General features: G+C 43.6%; 1 protein-coding gene and 1 long non-coding RNA gene across 2 annotated transcripts in view; one reads left to right on the top strand and one right to left on the bottom strand.

The window, feature by feature from the left end:
• TTC19 (tetratricopeptide repeat domain 19) overlaps positions 1-952 on the bottom strand; it is a 29,628-nt gene extending 28,676 nt beyond the window's left edge. Inside the window, exon 1 of the mRNA XM_034943298.3 lies at positions 14-952. Coding sequence (XP_034799189.1) covers positions 14-560 — 547 coding nt within the window. The 5' untranslated portion in view covers positions 561-952. The remainder of the gene's footprint in view (positions 1-13) is intronic.
• Positions 414-20,700, top strand: LOC100993262 (uncharacterized). The gene is made up of 6 exons (XR_004667442.2): positions 414-540; positions 6,278-6,299; positions 12,687-12,789; positions 13,165-13,257; positions 18,906-19,010; positions 20,669-20,700. It is a non-coding gene; the product is annotated as an uncharacterized LOC100993262 (long non-coding RNA).
• The last annotated feature ends 1,147 nt before the right edge of the window (positions 20,701-21,847 follow it).

Genomic DNA, 21,847 nt, shown 5'->3' on the forward strand with positions numbered 1-21,847 from the left:
CCGCGCCCCTCACCTGCCAGCAGCGGCAGCAGGCCTGGGCCCCGGCCGTGCGGCGCGACTCGGGATGGCGGCACCTGCACCTCGGGCCCCGGACCTCCTGCCAGCCCCGGGAGCAGGCGCGCGGAGCAGCCCCGGCACCGCCGCCCCGCGGCCCGCAGGAAGCCTCGGCCCAGGCTCCAGCTCAGGAGCCGGTACATGCTCCCGCCGCGTCCTCTGCGCACTTCAGGCCAGACGCGATCCTGGCCCCCGACCACGCGCCGAGCGCCCTCCGGATTGGCCGGGCCCTGACGACTGAGCAGGACATCCTTGCGTCCGCACGCGCGATGACGCGCCCCGACGTCACTCCGTCTCGCCCTGCCCCGGCGGGGGGTTAGGATCTTCCGCAGGTAGGCGCAGTCAGCTGGAGCGTCGCGGCGGTCGGCCAGTCGTGGAGGGCGTGTCCTGCGGCGCGATGGCCGTAGTGTTGCCGGCGGTTGTGGAGGAGCTCCTGAGCGAGATGGCGGCGGCGGTGCAGGAGAGCGCGCGAAGTACGGGACCGAGGTCGTGTGTGGCTGCGCCATGGGCGCGGGCGGGGCATCCGGGCACCGCCGGGCCGGGAGGCAGGAGGCGGGGTGTCCGGGCCTGGCCCTGCCTTTTTTCCATGTGGTTCTCTAAACCTCTTGTTCGTAAAAAGACAAAAAAACAAAACAACAAAAAAGCGAAATTGGAACAAGTAAAAGTCAAATCGATTCAGCAAATATTTACGGTACAGCGCAGTTGCAGGAGCCCCTCCGTCGGAGCGAGTAGGCCAGTGGGGACCGAAGTGCTGAGAGCTGGCCGGGTCGCTGGGAGGGGTCCCCGCCCGGGGGTGGAAGGGACGGGAGCCTACAGTGAGTGATAGAAACGTGGAGTTTTTGATTATTTTACACGAATTTTGAATTATTAAACTTCTTTTTCTCAAATTCTGATGTTAACATTAAAGTTAATCCTTCCATACACTTTAAAAAGTAGGCCCAGCGCAGTGGCTCACTCCCGTAATCCCAGCACTTTGGGAGGCCGAGGCAGGTGGATCACCTGAGGTCAGGAGTTCGAGACCAGCCTGGCCAACATGGTGAAACTTCGTCTCTACTAAAAATACAAAAAAATTAGCTGGGCGTGGTGGCGGGCGCCTGTAATTCCAGCTACTCAGGAGGCTGAGGCAGGAGAATCGCTTGAACCCGGGAGGTGGAGGTTGCCGTGAGCCGAGATCGCGCCATTGCACTCCAGCCTGGGCAACAAGAGCGAAATTCCATCTCAAAAAAAAAAAAAAAAGCATTTTAAGAGCCACAAAACCTAAATGCATATGCAATCGTTGGAGTAAATCTGGGTATTGTGAAAGCACCATTTTTTTTCTGACCAGCAGAGGGTACTCTTTGGCTATGCTCACCAAAATCACTTGAGAAGGGTTGATCTCAAGATGTGTTCAGAGTATGCTAGGATAAGATCAAATCAAATTTGATATACTCAAAATGCATTGACTAATGAACTACTCTTAGGATGTAAAAATGGCCACCTTATAAATAACAGCCATATCAGGCCCCCAAACTGCCATCGCTTATTCAACTTGGATGGCTTTTGTTTTAAAAGTACTGTACTGCATTTTGAAAGGGTTTATCTTGAGTTACTGTTTTTAAGGAACTGAGAAAAATAAGCCAACTTTGTTTTCTCATCTCAGTCAAAATTAAGGAGACTTAAGTATATGTGCTTGAAAGATTAGTGCAGCCAAGTATTCAAACATACTTGTTTCCAAAAAGGATGGGAAAAAAGCCAACTGATGTTAGCTTATACAGTTGTTCTGGGCTCTCGGATTTGATGGCCTGAGGGTTTGGAATGCTGTCACTTTAAACAATAATCGCCAGAACTGTTCTGTGTCTGAATAGGTTAATCCATACACTGACAGTAGTTTGGGTTGGTTTTTTTTTTTTTTTTTTTTTTTTTAGACAGAGTCTTGCTCTGTCTCCCAGGCTGGAGTGCAATGGCGCGATCTCAGCTCACTGCAACCTCCGCTTCCCAAGTTCAAGTGATTCTCCTGCCTCAGCCTCCCAAGTAGCTGTGACTACAGGCGCATGCCACCACACCCGGCTAATTTGTGTATCACGGGGTTTCACCATATTGGCCAGGCTGGTCTCAAACTCCTGACCTTGTGATACGGACACCTCAGCCTCCCAAAATGCTGGGATTACAGGCGTGAGCCACCGTGCCCAGCCAGTTTTGGGTTTTTTCCCTCCAACAAGAAGGTTCACAAGACACATTGACAGTCCTGAAGGGGGCATAATCATTGCCCCTGACACCCATGGTTCAGACACAGGAACCAATGCTGTTGATTCATGTTTATTTTCAGAAGCCCTGTTTTCTGTCTTTTTCAAAATCTTTTTTCTATTAATATATAGTTATGCACCCTTCCTAACCCCCATTCTTCAGTGGTAATTTTTTTAGATCAAGATTCCAAATTTTACTTGTATGATGATATATAAACTAGTCACAGTGGAACCATGTAGGAAGCTATGATTACTTTTTGTTTTCTTTGTAACTTTTGGATTTCCCTGGAGTTACAACTATCTTGGTTTTGTTTATGTGCTTATTTAGTTTTTTACATATTTATTCCTACTTTAACCTCACATCCTTTACTAGTGTTCTCAATCTCCCCTCAAGATGTTCAGATGAACGAAGTATTATGTTATCAGTTTCACCTTCCTGAAGACATCTCTAGAGCCTTCGGACTTGCTTAATATGGACTGGCTGATCTCTCGGCTGTTTCCTGAGATCTCTCTTAACCATTATTATCTGGGAATTCTCTGTATCTTTGTTGGGTCCTATGTTTAGTATATCCTACAGTTTTCTTTTTCTCAGTTTACTACCTCTTTTTTTTTTTTTTTTTGAGACAGTCTGTCACCCAGGCTGATGTGCAATAGCATGATCAAAGCTCACTGTAGCTTTGACCTCCTAGGCTCAGATGATCCTCCCACCTCAGCCTCCCAAGTGAGTATCTGGGACTGCAGGCACACAATACCACAGCTGGCTAGTTTTTTGTATTTTTTGTAGAGACACGGTCTCACTAAGTTGCCTAGGCTGGACTCGAACTCTGGAGCTCAAGAGATCCACCTGCCTTGGCTTCCCAAAGTGCCAGGATTACAGGCATGAGCCACCGCACCCGGCCCATGTAAAAAAAAATTTTTTTTTTTTTCGAGACAAGGTCTTGCTCTGTCACCCAGGCTGGAGTGCAGTGGCACAATCATAGCTCACTGCTCCCTCAACCTCCCAGGCTCAAGAGATCCTCTTGTCTCAGCCTCCTGAGTAACTGGTACCACAGGTGTGCACCACCATGCCCAGCTAGTTTTTGTATTGTTTGTAGAGACGGGGTTTCACTGTGTTGCCCAGGCTTACTACCTTATATTATGGCACACAGACTCTGCCAGCTTCCTGAAGAAGGGGGCATGAGATGTACCTTTTGAGGCTTTCTTTTCTATTTTTTGAGACCGGGTCTCACTCTGTTCCCCAGGCTAGAGTACAGTTGCGCAATCACACCTCATGCCCAGCTGATTATTTTATTTTCTGTAGAGACGGGTCTTCCTTTGTTGCCCAGGCTACTCTGGAACTCCTGGGCTCAAGCGATCCTTCTGCCTTGGCCTCCCAAAGTGCTGGGATTATAGTTGTGAGCCCCCACACCGGCCCCTGTTTGAGGCTTATGTCTGAAAAAGTTGTGGGGTTTTTTTGTTTTTTTGGGTTTTTTTTGAGACGGAGTTTCGCTCTTGTTGCCCAGGCTGGAGTGCAATGGTGCAATCTCTGCTCACCGCACCCTCTGCCTCCTGGGTTCAAGGGATTCTCCTGCCTCAGTCTCTCGAGTAGCTGGGATTACAGGCATGCGCCACCATGCCCGGCTAATAGTTTTTCTATTTTTAGTAGAGATACTAAATGTTGGTCAGGCTGACCATCGCGCCCGGCTGAAAAAGTTCTTTTTCTGCCCTCACACTTAAGTGATTGTTTGTCTAGGTATTGAATTATTTGTTGGAAATAATATTTCTTCAGACATCTGAAAACATTTTTCCACTACATCCTAGCTTCTAGTGTTACTCCTGATTTTTGTATGTGACCTTTTTTTTCTCTGGAAGTTTGAATTATGTTTTCTTCATAACCAGTGTTCTGAATCTTCTGATAAAGTTTTTTTTTTTTTCACTTCACAGTGTGGGCACACAGTGGGCCCTTTCAAGCTAGAAATTCATGTCCTTCAGCTGTGGGGAATTTTGAATTATTTGATTGATGAATTCCCTCCATCTGTTTTCTCTGTTCTTTCCGGTATTTCTGTAATTAAGTTACTGGATGTCCTCTGTTGTCCTTCTGGTTGACTTACTGTGGCTTCTGTGTTTCTTTTATATTTTCTCTACTTCCTGGGAACTTTCTTGAACTTTATCTTCCAGATTTTCTGTTGAATTTCTGCTGTCTTTTTTTTTTTTTTTTTTTTTTTTTAAGAGACAGGGTCTTGCTGGCCACAGTGGCTCATGCCTGTAATCCCAGCACTTTGGGAGGCCGAGGTGGGCAGATCATCTGAAGTCGGGAGTTCGAGACCAGCCTGATCAACATGGAGAAACCCCGTCTCTACTAAAAAAATTAGCTGGGCGTGGTGGTGCATGCCAGTAATCCCAGCTACTCTGTAGGCTGAGGCAGGAGAATTGCTTGAACCCGGGAGGTGGAGGTTGCGGTAAGCCGAGATTGCGTCATTGTACTCCAGCCTGGGCAACAAGAGCGAAACTCCGTCTCAAAAAAAAAAAAAGAGAGACGGGGTCTTACTGTGTTGCCCAGGCTGGCCTCAGACTCCTGGTTTCAAGCAATCTTCCTGCCTCAGCTTCCCAAGTAACTGAAACTACAGAGACATACCATGTATTTTTAATTTATAACTTTTTTTCAGAAGATTCCCTTTTTCTTCTTATTATGCCTTCTGCCTGTTTTTGTGCCTGTTTTATGATTGCATTAACTTTTTTCTGATGATAAAATATTAGTAATAGATGTTTAAAATTTTCTCCTTTCTGCAGTTTTTCCTCTAACTTTCTCTGTTTGTTTTATTCTATTTCCTTTTTCCTTTGTTGTCTGGTAACCCTTGGCTGTCTAGTCATATTTCAGAGTGGAAGACTAAAAAGTATATTGGAAGCTCTGGGTGGTAGAGGGGCTTACGGAATATGAACGTCACTATAGTTGTTCTCAGTAGGCTATTTAGTTGGGGAAACCATTTCAGTGTCATTCCCACTTCTCTTGGGGTATACCTAGGGAAGACTTCCAGTCTCCTGGCTGAAGTGTGAAGGCCTGATTGCTTGTGTTATGGGAGCCATGTTAGGGAAGAGAGCAGGAGATCCTGTTTTCAGTGTGACACCCTGACTTTCACTGTACCTAGTATTTTTCCCTAGTCCAAATAGCCTGTGTTTGAACCTCTCCAGAAAATAAACCTAGTCTCTTGCCAGAATGAGGGAAAGGCAGTCACCTAAAGCTGTGGAGGGAACTGGGGTCCCACTACTTCTTAAACGTACTCGAAAAGAGTCTTATTTTCATATCCCTGTTTCACCCCTAATGAAGCTATTTGGTGCCACCAATTCGTTAGGGTTTGAGGAAGGGGAGAGGTGGATTTTGGAGTGTAACTCAGGCTGGTGCTTGACTCTCCCCATTGCTGGCCTAGGATTCAGTTTTCTTAGGTCTTATAAATCATTTTCCACTCTTCTATCAGCTTCCAATGTATCATGGCTGTTGTTTCTCCCTGTCTTTCTCATCCTTTGGAATTCATACTTTTAAAAACAAATCTGGCTGGGCACGGTGGCTCATGTCTATAATCCCAGCACTTTGGGAGGCCAAGGCCAGTGGATCACTTGAGGTCAGGAGTTCAAGACCAGCATGGCCAGCATGGTAAAACCCCATCTCTACTAAACATACCAAAAAAAATTAGCTGGGCGTGGTAGTGCATGCCTGTAGTCCCAGCTACCTGGGAGGCTGAGGCAAGAAAATGGTTTAAACCCGGGAGGCGGAGGTTGCAGTGAGCTGAGATTGCACCATTGCACTCCAGCCTGGGTGACAGGACAAGACTCCGTCTCAAAAAAAGAAAAAGGAAATCCTTTTATTATGGTTTTAGTGGGGTTTGGGGAAGGAGTAAAACCAGATGCATAGGTTCAGTTGACCATCACACACGGAAGTGTTTTTAGTTACAGTGTTTTTTAAGATTTTTATGTCAATGGTCACTGCTTAATATGATTAACTTTTTTTTTCCATTCTCATTTTACAGTTCCTGATGAATATCTGTTATCGTAAGTACATATACTGTTGTATTTGATTTTTTTTTAACCATTAATGTTAAAATCCTTTCAACATCAACTCTTGATTTTTAAAAATATTCTTGACCGGGCGCAGTGGCTCACGCCTATAATCCCGGCACTTTGGGAGGCCAAGGTGGGTGGATCATGAAGTCAGGAGATCAAGACCATCCTGGCCAACATGGTGAAACCCCGTCTCTACTGAAAATACAAAAAATTAGCTGGACGTGGTGGTGGGCACCTGTAGTCCCAGCTACTCAGGAGGCTAAGGCAGGAGAATCACTTGAACCTGGGAGGTGGAGGTTGCAGTGAGCCAAGATCATGCCACTGCACTCCAGCCTGGGGACAGAGTGAGACTCTGTCTCAAAAATAAATAAATAAATAAATAAATAAAATAAAAAATAAAAATATTCTTACTACCAGGCACTGTGACTCACACATGTAATCTCAGCACTTTGGGAGGCAAAGGCAGGAGGATTGCTTGAGCCCAGGAGTTCGAGACCAGCTCTAGCAAAATAGGGAGACCCCCATCTCTACGAAAATAATTTTAAAAATAGAATAAAAGGCCAGGCACCGTGGCTCACACCTGCAATCCCAGCACTTTGAGAGACTGAGGCGGGTGGATCACTTGAGGTCAGGAGTTCAAGACCAGCCTGACCAACATGGTGAAACCCTGTCTCTACTAAAAATACAAAAGTAGTGGGATGTGGTGGCACACACCTGTAATCTCAGCTACTTGGGAGGCTAAGGCAGGAGAATTGCTTGAACCCGGGAGGTTGTGGTTGCATATCTCGCTGCGATTGTGCCATTGCACTCCAGCCTAAGTAACAAGAGCAAAATTCCATCTCAAAAAAAATAAAAAATAAAAAATACTCTTAGAAACTAGGAATAATATTTTCTTGACATGATTCTTAAAAATTTGTCTCAATTGAATAGCCAACACCATATCCAGTATTGTCATATTTGCCACTCTTATTTAATATTGTTTTAAAAATTGTGGCTGTTGGCCGGGCGCAATGGCTCACGCCTGTAATCGCAGCATTTTGGGAGGCCGAGACGGGCGAATCACCTGAGGTCAGGAATACAAGACCAGCCTGACCAACATGGAGAAACCCTGTCACTATTAAAAATACAAAATTAGCCAAGCATGGTGGTGCATGCCTGTAATCCCAGCTATTCGGGAGGCTGAGTCAGGAGAATTGCTTGAACCTGGGAGGCAGAGGTTGCTGTGAGCCAAGATCATGCCATTGCACTCCAGCCTGGGCAATAAAAGCGAAACTCTATCTCAAAAAAAAAAAAAAAAAAAAAAAAGCGTAGCTGTTCAACTAACACACGAAAAAGAAATTACAAATGTACCTATCTGCAAGGAAAGACAATTATCATTATTTGCAGATGATACAACTACTTAAATGAGAATAATATAGAGTGGTCAGTTATTTTAAAAATGCAGAGACCAAAAAAGTAAAAGCTACCTAGGTATAAGTAATACTTAATTACTGATACACACTTACATTTAAAAATTCTGGCCAGGTGCGGTGGCTCACGCCTGTAATCCCAACGCTTTGGGAGGCTGAGGCGGGTGGATCACCTGAGGTCAGGAGTTCGAGACCAGCCTGACCAACATGGTAAAAACCCGTCTCTACTAAAAATACAAAAATTAGCCAGGCATGGTGGCAGACACCTGTAATCCCAGCTATTCGGGGGGCTGAGGCAGGAGAATCGCTTGAACCCAGGAGACAGAGGTTGCAGTGAGCTGAGATCATGCCATTGCACTCCAGCCTGGGTGACAGAGGCAAGACTCTGTCTCAAAAAAAAAAAAAAAAAAAAAAAAAAAAAAACCTGTCCCAGGAGGACTGTTTGAGCCCTGAAGTTCCAGGCTGCAGTGAGCTATGATTGTGCCACTACACTCCAGCCTGGGTGATGTGAGACCTCGTCTCTAAAAAAATAAAAGTTCTGAAGAATATATACCAAGCTCTACCAGTGTTTTTTCTTTGGGGCAAGGAAGGAGGTAGAATTGAGGGAACGGCCTTAACCTTTACTGTATTTCTTAAATTTTTAATAAGAATGAAATATTACTGGAAAAAAATGTACTACTTTAAAAACAAAAGGGCAAAGAATAAAAGATGTAAATAGCCGAATCCTTTGGGAGGAAAAAGACAAATCTTACTAGTGACCACAAAAATACAAATGAACATAACATAACTTTTCATCTAGAAAATTAGTGACCACAGAAAAGAAGTTGACACAAATATGGGGAAAGGGATCATTTATAACAGGAATGTAAATTGCAGGGTAACAGGCAATAGGAACTTTAAAACATACATATTCTTTGACCCAGAAATTCCACATAGAAGAACATATACCCAGGAAGTAATTATAGATGTTCGTAAAGATTTTACAGTGAGGATATTCTCAGTGTGATGAATATCCAGTATTTTTTATGGTAGCAATAAAACATGGAAACAATCTAACAATTCATGGAGTTTGAGGAGAATAAAAATGATTCATCTTTACAGTAGAATTATTTGTAACCATTAAAAGTGATATGGAAAAAATTTTTAATGCATTCAAGAGATGTTCACAGTAGGTATTAAAGTGGACAGAGCAGGTTAAAAAAATTCTTTTTTTTTTTTTTCAGACAGAGTCTCACTCTGTCACCGAGGCTGGAGTACAGTGGCGCGATCTCAGCTCACTGCAGCCTCTGCCTCCCAGGTTCCAGTGATTCTCCTGCCTCAGCCTCCTGAGTAGCTGGGACTACAGGTGGCACACACCGAGGCAGGTGGATGATGAGGTCAGGAGTTCTGCCCGCCTTGGCCTCCCAAGGTGCTGGGATTACAGGCATGAGCCACCACACCTGGCCTTAAAAAAATTCTTAAAGGTAACTGTTGAGATTGATTGGTAAGGTTCCCGACAAATTTTATTTCATTGTTTTTTGTATTTTGTTATTTTATAGACTAAATCTTCATATGTTTAATATAAAAATTCAAAGCACTCTTTTCTATTTCCCCCAATAATTTGTTGTATATGTGGCTGGTTTGTTGGAAAATGAAGTAAGAAGTTGAACATTTTAATTTTGAAGCCTTACTAGGTTTGTCTTACTCTGTGTTAAGTCATATAAGTTCTTTAAAACATTAACTTTTCAGTTTGAGTTTAACCCTGCCATTTTATTTTCTAGTTTATAAAAATAACCCACACTTAGGCCGGGTGTGGTAGCTCATGCCTGTAATCCCAGCACCTTGGGAGGTGGGATGCGCCTGTAATCCCAGCTACTCGGGAGGCTAAAGCAGGAGAATCACTTGAATCTGGGAGGTGGAGGTTGCAGTGAGCAGAGGTCGTGCCACTGCACTCCAACCTGGGCAACAGAGTGAGACTCCAACTCAGTAATAGTAATAATAATAATAATCCACACTTATAAAAAACTTTTATTGGAAAATAAAACCTATAAAAAGCATCAATAATCATACCACCCAGTAATAATCACTCTTAAATTTTGGTTTATTGCTTTTTTTTTTTTTTTTTTTTGAGACAGAGTTTCGCTCTGTCGCCCAGGCTAGAGTGCAGTGGCGCGATCCCGGCTCATTGCAAGCTCCGCCTCCCGGGTTCACACCATTCTCCTGCCTCGGTCTCCCGAGTAGCTGGGACTACAGGCGCCTGCTACCGTGCCCAGCTAATTTTTTGTATTTTTAGTAGAGACGGGGTTTCACCGTGTTAGCCAGGATGGTCTCGATCTGCTGACCTCGTGAGCCACCTTCCTCGGCCTCCCAAAGTGCTGGGATTACAGGTGTGAGCCACCGCGCCTGGCCGGTTTATTGCCTTTTCAAAAAATTAAATTTTGGCCAGGCATGGTGGATCACGCCTGTAATATAAGGATCGCTTGGGGCTGGGAGTTTGAGACCAGCTTAGGCAGCACAGGGAGACCCTGTCTCTACAAAATCAAAAAATTAACTGGATGTGGTGGTATATACCTGTAGTCCCGGCTGCTAGGGAGGCTGAGGTGGTGGGAGGATCACTTGAGCCCAGGGGGTTCAGGCTGCAGTGAGCCATGATTGCACCACTGGAATCCAGCCTGCCTGGGTGACAGAGAGAGACTTTGTCTCAAAAAACAAAAAACAAACAAAAAGGCCAGACACGCTGGCTCACACCTGTAACCCCAGCACTTGGAGAGGCCAAGGCGGGGGGATCACCTCAGGTCAGGAGTTCAAGACCACCCTGACCAACATGGCAAAAGCCCATCTCTACTAAAAAATACAAAAATTACCTGGGCATGGTGGCCTGCACCTATAATCCCAGCTACTCAGGAGGCTGGGCCGGAGAATCTCTTGAACCCCGGAGGCAGAAGTTGCAGTGAGCCGAGTTGTGCCACTGCTCTCCAGCCTGGACAACAGAGTGAGACTCCATCTCAAAAAAAAAAAAAATTAAACTTTTAATTTTGACATAATTGTAGGTTTCCTTTAAAAAAGTTAACATGCTTGAGAGTTCCTAAAATATAATTTTGTCTTCAACCTTTCTCACCTAATATTATAAGAATTTTCTCACATATCAAAGTTTTTTCCTGTATATCATTTAACAGTTGGATAGCCTTATTACTAATCCAAAAAGTACACATTTAATATCTTCAGATGGGCAAACATAAAAAAGCCTGATAATACTGGTGTTAGTGGGGACATGGAGAAAGTAGAAGTTGGTTTTTCTGTTTGTTTGTTTCATTTATTTTTTTTTTTGAGACGGAGTCTCCCTGTTACCTGGGCCAGAGCGTAGTGGCGCGATCTTGGCTTACCGCAACCTCCACCTCCCGGATTCAAGCGATTCTCCTGCCTCAGCCTCCTGAGTAGCTGGGACTACAGGCGTGTGCCACCACGCCCGGCTAATTTTTTGTATTTTTAGTAGAGACGGGGTTTCACCATGTTAGCCAGGATGGTCTCGATCTCCTGACCTCTGGTGATCTGCCTGCCTCGGCCTCCCAAAGTGCTAGGATTACAGGTATGAGCCACCGCGCCCGGCCTGAGAAAATAGAAGTCTTATACAGTGCTGGTGGGAGTGCTGTTTTCACTTTTTTGTGTGTTTTAGTTTTTTTTTTTCTTTTTTCTTTAGAGATGGGGTGTCACTACATTGCTCAGGCTGGTCTTGAACTCCTGGACTCAAGTGATCCTCTTGCCTCAGCCTTCCAAAATGCTGGGATTACAGGCATGAGCCACCACTCCTGTTTCCACTTTGGAGATCTATTGGCAATATCTATTAAAGTTGAAAATGAACATATGCTTTAGTTACATAAACTAAAGGGGGATTTTCAGAGATGTATGCCAAGGGACATGTATGGGGATAATTGAATATTATTTATAATAGTATAAAATGGAAACAATGTCCATACATAGAGTACTTAAATAAAATTCAGTGTATACATATAATGGAATATTATTCAAAGGTAAAGTAAAAATAAATGTCCGTCAACATGCCTCATTTTCAAAAATGCATTGAGTAAAAAAATGCAAGTTGCCAAAAGAAGTCTACGATATTTTATATTTTCTTTTATTTTTCATGAGCTATTTCAGGAACAGCAAAAAGAAGCCTACAATATACCTTTTATGTTTTAAAACAATACTATATATGTATATGCATACATATATGCACGTGTGTTTGTTATGTATGTGTGCATACATATGTTCTATATATAATATTTAATATGAACACATTAACAGGAAGGAAACCAACAAATGCATGTGCTTGCCTCAGGGATAAGAGGAAGGTAGGAAGAAGGACGCACTACAGAGAAGTATAAAGAGGGCTTCTTTATCACTAACAGTTTACTCCCTTTATTAAAAATATAATACAGGCCGGGCGCAGTGGCTCACACCTGTAATCCCAGCACTTTGGGAGGCCGAGGCGGGTGGATCACCTGAGGTCTGGAGTTTGAGAGCAGCCTGACCAACATGGAGAAACCCTGTTTCTACTAAAAATACAAAATTAGCCGGGTGTGGTGGCACATGCCTGCAATCCCAGCTACTTGGGAGGCTGAGGCAGGAGAATCGCTTGAACCCGGGAGGCAGAGGTTACGGTGAGCCAAGATTGCGCCATTGCACTCTAGCCTGGGCAGCAAAAGCAAAACTCCATCTCAAAAAATAATAATAATAATAAATAAATATATACACACACACACACACACATATATATATATATAATAGAAGAAGATCTGAAATAAGTACACAAGATATTAACATTAATTCTGGGGAGTGAATGGGTCCATGGGTTTTGCTGTATTATTTTCCTTTTTTCAAAATTAAAATGAATTTTTAAAAAATACTAAGTCTAGTGATCCTTTGGGGCAAGTTACTGAGGTGACTTTGAGAATCAGGCCTTCTAATCTGAAGTGTTTTTATTTCACAGGCTGAAGTTTCTCTTTGGCTCATCAGCCACCCAGGCCTTGGACCTAGTTGATCGACAGTCCATCACCTTAATCTCATCACCCAGTGGAAGGCGTGTTTACCAGGTAGAAGTCTAGAGATGGGGGTGATCCCTACAGAAACCCCTTAGGACAAAATGGTTTCTTCATCTCTGTAGAAGCTGTTGACTAGCTTTAAATATTTCCTGGACTGTTAAAAGGCTTTTGCCCCAACTTGGTAAAATTAACGAATTGATAATTTTTTAAAATTTTTATTTACTTTTAACTGACAGAAACTGTCTATATTCATGGTATATAACATGATGTTTTGATATATGGATACCTTGTAGAATAACTAAATCAAGCTAATTAACATATCTAATACCTTATATACTTCTTTTTTTGTGGTGAGATCACTTAAAATCCATTATCTTAGCAATCTTCAAATGTACAGTACTTCAGTCTTTTTCTTGGTTTTTATAGAGACAGGGTGTCACTATGTTGCCCAGGCTGGTCTCAAACTCCTAGGTTCAAGCGATCCTCCCACCTTGGCCTCTCACAGTATTGGGATTACAGGTATGAACACCATCCCCGCCAATACTTTGTTATTAAATATATTCACCATGTTGTACCATAGACACCCTGAACTTATTTCTCCTAACTGAAGTTTTGTACCCTTTGACCAGTATCTCCTTATCTTCCTCTTCCTCCCCCACCCCAAGGCCCCTGGTAACCACTATTTCTTTTTCTATGAGTTCAACTTTTTTTTTTGTTTTAAATAAAGACAGGGTCTTGCTATGTTGCCCAAGCTGGTCTTGAACTCCTGGCCTCAAGCAGTCCTCCCCCTTCAGCCTCCCAAAGTGCTAGGATTACAGGCATGAGCCATTGCACCCAGCCTATGAGTTCAAACTTTTTTTAGATTCCACATATAAGTGAGATCATGTGGTATTTGTCATTCTGTACCTGGCTTATTTCACTTAGCATAGTTTCACTTAACAAAATCCTCCAGAAATTTTTGTAACTAAAATAAGATGGCCAGGCGTGGTGGCTCACGCCTGTAATCCCAGCACTTTGGGAGGCCGAGGCAGGTGGATCACCTGAGGTCAGGAGTTCAAGACCAGCCTGGCCAACGTGGTGAAACCCCGTGTCTACTAAAAATACAAAAATTAGCTGGGTGTGGTGGCAGGTGCCTGTAATTCCAGCTACTCGGGAGGTTGAGGCAGAAGAATTGCTTGAACCCAGGAGAAGGAGGTTGCAGTGAGCGGAGATCACACCATTGCACTCCAGCCTGAGTGACAAGAGCAGAACTCTGTCTCAAAACAAACAAACAAACAAAAACACAAAAAAAACTTGGATGGTATTGTCCTACTCAAAAGAGACTGCCAATTATTAGATGAATTTTCTCATGGAGAACTTAGGAATAATCAAAGTCACTGAACTTGCAGTTTGTACCTGAGGAGGTGTGTCTGTCCTCTTTCCTGGTGTTTTTATTTTTGGTTTTTAGGTAGCTAAAATACCCGAAACTAGAGGGACCTTCAAGTTTTTCCCATTGCTTTTAGTTTGGGATATTTGGTCTTGATTCCATTATGGGCACAATACTTGACCTGGCAAGTAGACTTTTGTTTGAAATATTTTAATTACTGTTGACTTTTTGTTCCTCCCATTGGTCAACAGTAACTTAAGTCACTGGTTTAGTTTTTGTCGTTCACATCTGGTATATATTACATTGCTTTATTAATTATAAAATACTAACTTCCAAGAATTGTGGCTGTCATCTTGGACTTTGAATTAAATGAGGCTGTAGAAATCTTATACACCCTCAAATTAACCTTAATGGTTGCATTGTATGGTAATATAGTAAGAATCTGGCTGAATTCAGGAGTTGTATGAGATGATAAAAGTTGAGTCACATACTGCCTCAGTGCCCAGCTAGTTATCTTTTCATAGGTCATTCTTCATCCCATAGGTCAACTCTAATATTATTGTTCTCCAGATGTAATGTGAAATAATTCTAAAGTCATTGTTATGTTGCTGACACCTGAGTTGTTTTCTATAATTTTTTTTTTTTTTTTTTTTAAGGCAGAGTCTCGCTCTGTTGCCCAGGCTGGAGTGCAATGGCATGATCTTAGCTCACTGCAACCTCTGCCTCCTGGGTTCAAGCGATTCTTCTGCCTCAGCCTCCTGAGTAGCTGGGATTACAGGTGTGTACCACCACGCCTGGCTAGTTTTTGTATTTTTAGTAGAGATGGGGTTTCACCATGTTGTCCAGGCTGGTCTCAAACTCCTGACCTCAGGTGATCCACCACCTTTGCTTTCCAAAGTGCTGGGATTACAGGCATGAGCCTGCACTCCTGGCCACTTTTTATACTTTTTTGATTCACTTAAGAAGGAGGATGTTTCAGTCAGGAGAGGCTAAGTTATGCTGTGGTATCAATGACCCCAAATCTGAAAGGCTTACAAAAACAAAGTTTTAGATCTCATTCATGCTGTGTATCCACCAGGAGCCAGCTGTAGCTCTGTTCCAAAACAGCTTCATGCAGGGATCCCAGTGGGCAAAGCAGCCCATATCTGGAACACTGTGAATCTCAAAGAGAAAAAGGAAAACATGGTACACAATTTTTAACATTTTTCGCTTGGCTACTCAGATTTTACTAAAGCAGGTCACATGGCCAGCCTGTATTTAACAGGCCAGGAATGTATAATCCTGTTTTCAGAGAGAAGCACCAAACACAAGGAACAATAACAAAGACACTGTGGAGTGTCCTAAGAGGCTTGGAGCGGTCATAAAATAAAACTGTACCCATGAATGGATGACCATGTAGATGGGTCACCTCTCCTTGCGACCTAACTGAAACCACAGTAGAAACCACCTCCAAGTGAGGTTCCTACAAGTCCTGTCAGCCATGGTCTGAGTATCCTCTTTCCAGCATGTTCCTTTTTTAAAAAGCTCTCTCCTTCTGGGGATAAACATTCCAGACTATAAGCGGGAAAACTAGGAGCAATTCCTGTAAGAGGAAGTTGTTTTTTCACTGAAGGGTGAAGGCATTGAATTATGTTATCCTTAAGGTCAATTTCCAGTTCTAAATGTTTCTAACTCAGATTTTGCCTGATTGTTGGGTTCATTAGTTGTCCACTGCTAGATAAGCGAAAAGCAAATTCGAAATTTAACCTCTTTTGGTGTTTATTGCTTTAGGCAGTTGAACATTTTAAGTCTTAGCCCTTGAAAGGCTCAGGCAAGGAAACTCTGTAGAATTTCTCCCCATCTCAAGTCACCAGGCGTTTATTCAGCATGATCCAGGGAGGATTATGATGGACGGGGACTCGCAATAAGAAGGAAGCAGTGAATTATTCTAGTCAGTACAGAATCCCAGAGGCTTCTGCTTGCTTAAGTTTAAATCTAGAGAGAAGAGATGAGATAACTAAAGGGAGAAGAAACCTAAAGTTGTATTCATTGGTAATAGTTTAGACACCCAAGAATTATAGGCCGGGAGTGGTGGTTCATGCTTGGAATCCTAGCAGTTTGGGAGGCTGAGGCGGGTGGATCACCTCAGGTCAGGAGTTCAAGACTAGCCTGGCCAACATGGCAAAACCCCATCTCTACTAAAAATACAAAAGTTAGCCAGGCATGGTGGCACATGCCTGTAATCCCAGCTAATCAGGCGGCTGAGGCAGGAGAATGGCTTGAACCCAGGAGGTGGAGGTTGCAGTGAGCCAAGATTGCATCATTGCACTCCAGCCTGGGCAACAAAATGAAACTCTGTCTCAAAAAAAAAAAAAAAAAAAGAATTATACATGTCACTGCTGGATGTTGTGGGTTTTTTCTTTAGGATTAAGTAGAAAACAATCTGCTTTAATGCTCTTCCTTCAGTGTAAGCTTCCACACATGCTGGGGAAATCTCTCCATTGATACTGAATGGTCTCGGTGATATGTTCATAACACATCAGAGCCTTGCAGTAGGTAATATGCAAGGTGTGCTTTTTCAACACCTAATTTGTAACTGGGTGGAAATTTTTTTTTTTTTTTTTTGAGACAGAGTCTTGCCCTGTCACCCAGGCTGGAGTACAGTGATGCAGTCTTGGCCCACTGCCACCTCTGTCTCCCGGGTTCAAGCGATTCTCCTGCCTCAGCCTCCTGAGTAGCTGGGATTACAGGCACCCGCCACCACACCTGGCTAATTTTTGTATTTTTAGTAGAGACGGGGTTTCACCATATTGACCAGGCTGGTCTTGAACTCCTGACCTCATGATCCACCCGCCTCAGCCTCCCAAAGTGCTGGGATTACAGACGTGAGCCACTATGCCCGGCCTGAACTGAAATCTTGAATGTGTTCAGTAGGCATCTTCTTACCCAATCATTGGCTATTTCTGGTAACCTAAAATCTCCCGAGGAATTCTGACTGCGTCAAAAAACCATACTGAGGCTGGGTGTGGTAGCTTATGCCTGTAATCCCAGTGCTTTGGGAGGCCAAGGTGGGAGGATCACTTAAGCCCAGCAGTTAAAGACCAGCCTGGACAACATAGCAAGACCCCATCTCTACAAAAAAAATTTTAAAATTAGCATAGGGTGGTGGCGCACACCAGTACTCCTACCTCCCCTCAGGAGACTGAAGTGGGAGGATCACTTTAGCCGAGGGATTCAAGACTGCAATGAGCTATGATCTGCCACTATACTCCAGCCTGGATGACAGAACAACATCCTGTCTCCAAAAAACAAAAATTTAAAAAAAATGTTAATAAAAGCTGTACTGGGATAACTGCATTATATGAACCACTGAAAATGTGACAAAAGCACAGCAGTGGAACCTGCTGTTTGTTCTTGCAGTCAAACCATACCTGTAGCTTTATTCTCTGTGGGTAAGAAAGATTAAAGAATCCTAGGAGTGCTAACATTGTAATTCAAAAAAAATTTAAAAGTCCTTGCTTTTTCATTTAGATTGCCATCTGAGCGCCTAAAAGTGCTTTGAAGGCTGTGTGGCAAATTCCTAAGTGGCAGTTCATTATAAAATCACCCTCAGGACATTTCTGCTTCCCTCAGATACTGATAATAATCTTACGCCTCCAGTTGGGAAGTTAACTCTAGGAATGAAGACCTCAACAAAAAGTTTTTGGCTGCTTGGTGGTAGAGAGACTTAAACAAAGGATTTCTCCAACAAATTTGTGCAATCATACTACAGATGTGTCTTGTTTTTCCTGTACCTCTCCTTTTTGTCCCTCTTGACCACCACCAAGACTGTTAGACTGTGCCTCTTATCAACCCACTATGTATCAGTGTCCTCCTTCCATCCTGCTAGATGAGTAGGCAGATCTGGGCCTGCCTCTTTTCCTGAGACCTCCATCCTGAACAGCTGAGTCATTCCTTTCGCAAGGGTCTTTGCTTTATTTATCCTCTCTGCTCTCAAATGCTTTTCAAAAGCCTCTTCCCAGTTTCTTCTTTTGTTCTTCTGTGACCTATCTTTATTTTAGAGATGGGGTCTTTGTCACCCAGGCTGCAGTGCAGTGGTGCAGTCACAGCTCACTGCAGCCTTGACCTCCCAGGCTCAAGCAGTCCTCCCTTCTCAGCCTCCTGAGTAGCTGGGACTACTGGCATGTGCCACCATACCTGACTTTAAAAAAAATTTTTTTCTATAGAAACGAGGTCTCACCATGTTGCCCATTCTGGTCTTGAACTCTGGGGGTCAAGTGATCCTCCCACCTCGACCTCCCAAAGTGCTGGGATTACAGGCTTTGAGCCACCACACCCGGCCTGAGACTTATCTTACTCCTGCCCTGCTACTGACCCTTTGCCTGTTTTTACTCTCTCTTTAGGTATGTAGCAAGCTTTAGAAATTTATACACCTGCTGTGAAATACCAAAGGTTAAGAACCCCCACAATAAAATGTAGATGAGAGATTCCCCTCCCCACTTCCTTCTTATTACAGTCAGCCCATAGAGTGGGCCCCATGAATCACTAGGCGTAGGAACAGAATGGTTTATGTGGTTGGTTGAACTAATCTGAAACTCTTCAGTTCCTTTATATGCAGTCCTAAAGGTGAGCACTGAGAGGTGAGGAAGGGAGAGTCTGTACACTGGAGGAAGAGAAGTTGTTTCCTCTTTTATTTAAAACATTACTGCAGTTCTTCTCGGTGCAATTTGCAGAGCAACTCTGAGTCTACATAAATAAAAAGGGAAAGAGGTGGTTTTTCCAGCACATCTGAGGTCTGATCCCATCTATCCTTTCTTTGTAGGTCCTTGGAAGTTCCGGTAAAACATACACATGTTTGGCTTCTTGTCATTACTGTTCATGTCCTGCATTTGCCTTCTCAGTGCTACGGAAGAGTGACAGCATCCTGGTGAGGATGGGGAAGACTCTTCCCACTGTAGTTGAATGTAGAGAGAAATTGCCCTTACTTTGTGGTTTAACTATTCTACAAAATGGGAATCTTATTATATGTTGAAACAAATGGTAGTTTTTTGTCCTTGTCTTCAGTTAGTCACCTGTTAGGGGTTTAGCCTCTCAAAATGCAATGTCATTTTTAGAACTACATCAATTTCCTGAATTTTTATGTAAAAGATCATGAGTGAAGCTTTGAGAAGGAAAAAAAGGGAATCCCAGAAGTGGGCACTGGGGAATTAGATGGCCCCATAAAAATATGAACTAAATTTGATGTTGACAACTTTGCATATCCTACCTTCAGCCATGTGGTATATCTTTGCACTACCTGTGAGACAGCCTGACACCACACTTGACCTTCACATGGGGCATGAGTACCTTCACCTATTCCTTTAAGCCTTTGCCAATTTCATCAGAGTCCAGACCATGAAGCAGAAACAGGACATACTCACACACACCTTATTCCAAAGGAAAAAACACTACCTTCCTGAAAGCAGGCAGCTATTTTCTAAGTCTTGCGAAAGAAGAAAATAATGGTGTCCACTCCATTCTTCCCCTTTCTTTTACACTGTTAACTTCTTAAACATCTTGGGACCTGGCTGGCAAGTTGGGTATAGCATTGTCCAAGAGGCCACATTCATAACTGATGTGCCCTAAGTGTATCTCAACTGCAAGAGACAGGATTGAACCAAGACCCCTTCAAGATCTAAAGCTGTGTTCTCTGACATCAGATTCAATGCAATCATCTCCCCAGAGGTGTGTACAGGCCAATATATGCAAGAGTTTTGCCACTACTCCCCGCCCCCCAACCCCAGAAGTATAACACAGTAGTTAAGAGAGTGGCCTAGAGACTCTGATGAGCATGTGGTTACAATACCTGTCTTCCTAGGGAGCTGTCAGATTTCAGTGAGATAATCTTTGAGAAGCACTTCACAGCATAGTGCCTCAAGGAATGTTAACCATTGCTGTGACAGCTTTCTGAAGGCAAGGAAGAAATATAACTTAGGACTAACGTGAGGAGTGCAGGTAGTCTGGGTTTTCACCATGGGTTACATACCTTGTGCCTGATGGATCTAAGCCATTTCCCAAAGCAGCAGGCAAAGTAAGTCTGTGTCCACTCTGATTTCTAAAGAGAATACTCCTGTCTCATCATCTTTATCTGCAGTTTTTATTTATTTATTTTTTGAGACAGTCTGGCTCTGTCACCCAGGCTGTAGTGCAGTGGCGTGATCTCGGCTCACTGCAACCTCCACCTCCTGGGTTCAAGTGATTCTCATGCCTCAGCCTCCTGAGTAGCTGGAATTACAGGCATGTACCGCCACACCCAGCTAATTTTTGTATTTTTAGTGGAGACGGGGTTTTGCCACATCAGCCAGACTGGTCTCGAACTCCTGATCTCAAGTGATCCATCCGCCTCAGCCTCCCAAAGTGCTGGGATGACAGGTGTGAGCCACCATGCCCGGCCCATCTGCACTTTTTAGACAATCAGTTAGAGACCCCGTAATCTGTATGCTCTAGTCTTTTCCTGCCAAATAAGATGGTAATGAGAAATCTTGGTTAGACTGGCCAGCCCCGGCCCTGCCTGTTTCTAATAGGTGTGTGTGTTTTATATTCCAGTGCAAGCATCTCTTGGCAGTTTACCTGAGTCAGGTTATGAGGACCTGTCAGCAGCTAAGTGTCTCTGACAAGCAGTTGACTGACATATTATTGATGGAGAAGAAACAAGAAGCATAAAAGGTACAGATTGAGCATCATTCTTTCAAAATAGAATCCTGTCAAGAAATGCATTGAAAGCGTCATGATTCACATGGAAAAGAGGTGAAATGGATCTTCAGACACTTCATGTTACTGTCCCTTTTCCCTCCAGGACTGCAGGAGGTGCTGTGGGTTGGAGCCGTGGGCTGTGGAGGGTTTGTGTATGATGAGAAGCCCTGTACAGTCTTCTCAAGAAAAACCCTGAGCCAGTCTCTGAGACGCTTCGGTAAAAAATGTCCCTGGATGGAATCAAGATTTTAAATTCAAATAAAGCCTAATATCATGTTGTGTCCACATTATTTAGTCTTTTTTTTTTTCTTTTGAGATGGAGTCTCACTTTGTCGCCCAGGCTGAGGTGCAGTGGCGTGATCTCAGCTCACTGCAAGCTCCGCCTCCCAGGTTCACGCCATTCTCCTGCCTCAGCCTCCCAAGTAGCTGGGACTACAGGTACCCGCCACCACGCCCGGCTAAATTTTTGTATTTTTTTAAGTAGAGATGATGGGGTTTCACCGTGTTAGCCAGGATGGTCTCCATCTCCTGACCTGGTGGTCTGCCCGCCTCGACCTCCCAAAGTGCTGGAATTACATGCATGAGCCACTGCGCCTGACCCTATTTAGTCTTGAGTAACTGAATTACTAGTAATTTTTAAAAGGTTGGAATGGTGGGCCAAACAGTAAGATGAAGTTTCGACGAGTAGGTCAGTTCTTTTCCTTGGGTCCAGGAAACTACTGAGCAGCAACAGAAGATCAGAGCAGAGATGTGGCTAAACAGTAGCAGGTATGAAAAGACTTAGAGGTTCTGGTTTCTGTAAGCTTCAAATATCTAGCTGTGATGTTCGTGCCAAAACAGCTTAAGTAGACTGTATTGTTTGAGAGTTAGTATCGAGAACAAGGGAAGAAGTGGTTTCACTCTGCACTTCTGATCTTTACAACAGGGCAATTGAAGGAACAGACTAAAAATCGTGTCCTGGAAGGAAACTACAGGTACTACCAGGGATTTTCAGTCTGAAGAAGAAAAGACAAAATAGATGACAGAAGGAGT

This window comes from Pan paniscus, chromosome 19, assembly GCF_029289425.2.
Source record: "Pan paniscus chromosome 19, NHGRI_mPanPan1-v2.0_pri, whole genome shotgun sequence".
Lineage (NCBI taxonomy): Eukaryota > Metazoa > Chordata > Mammalia > Primates > Hominidae > Pan > Pan paniscus.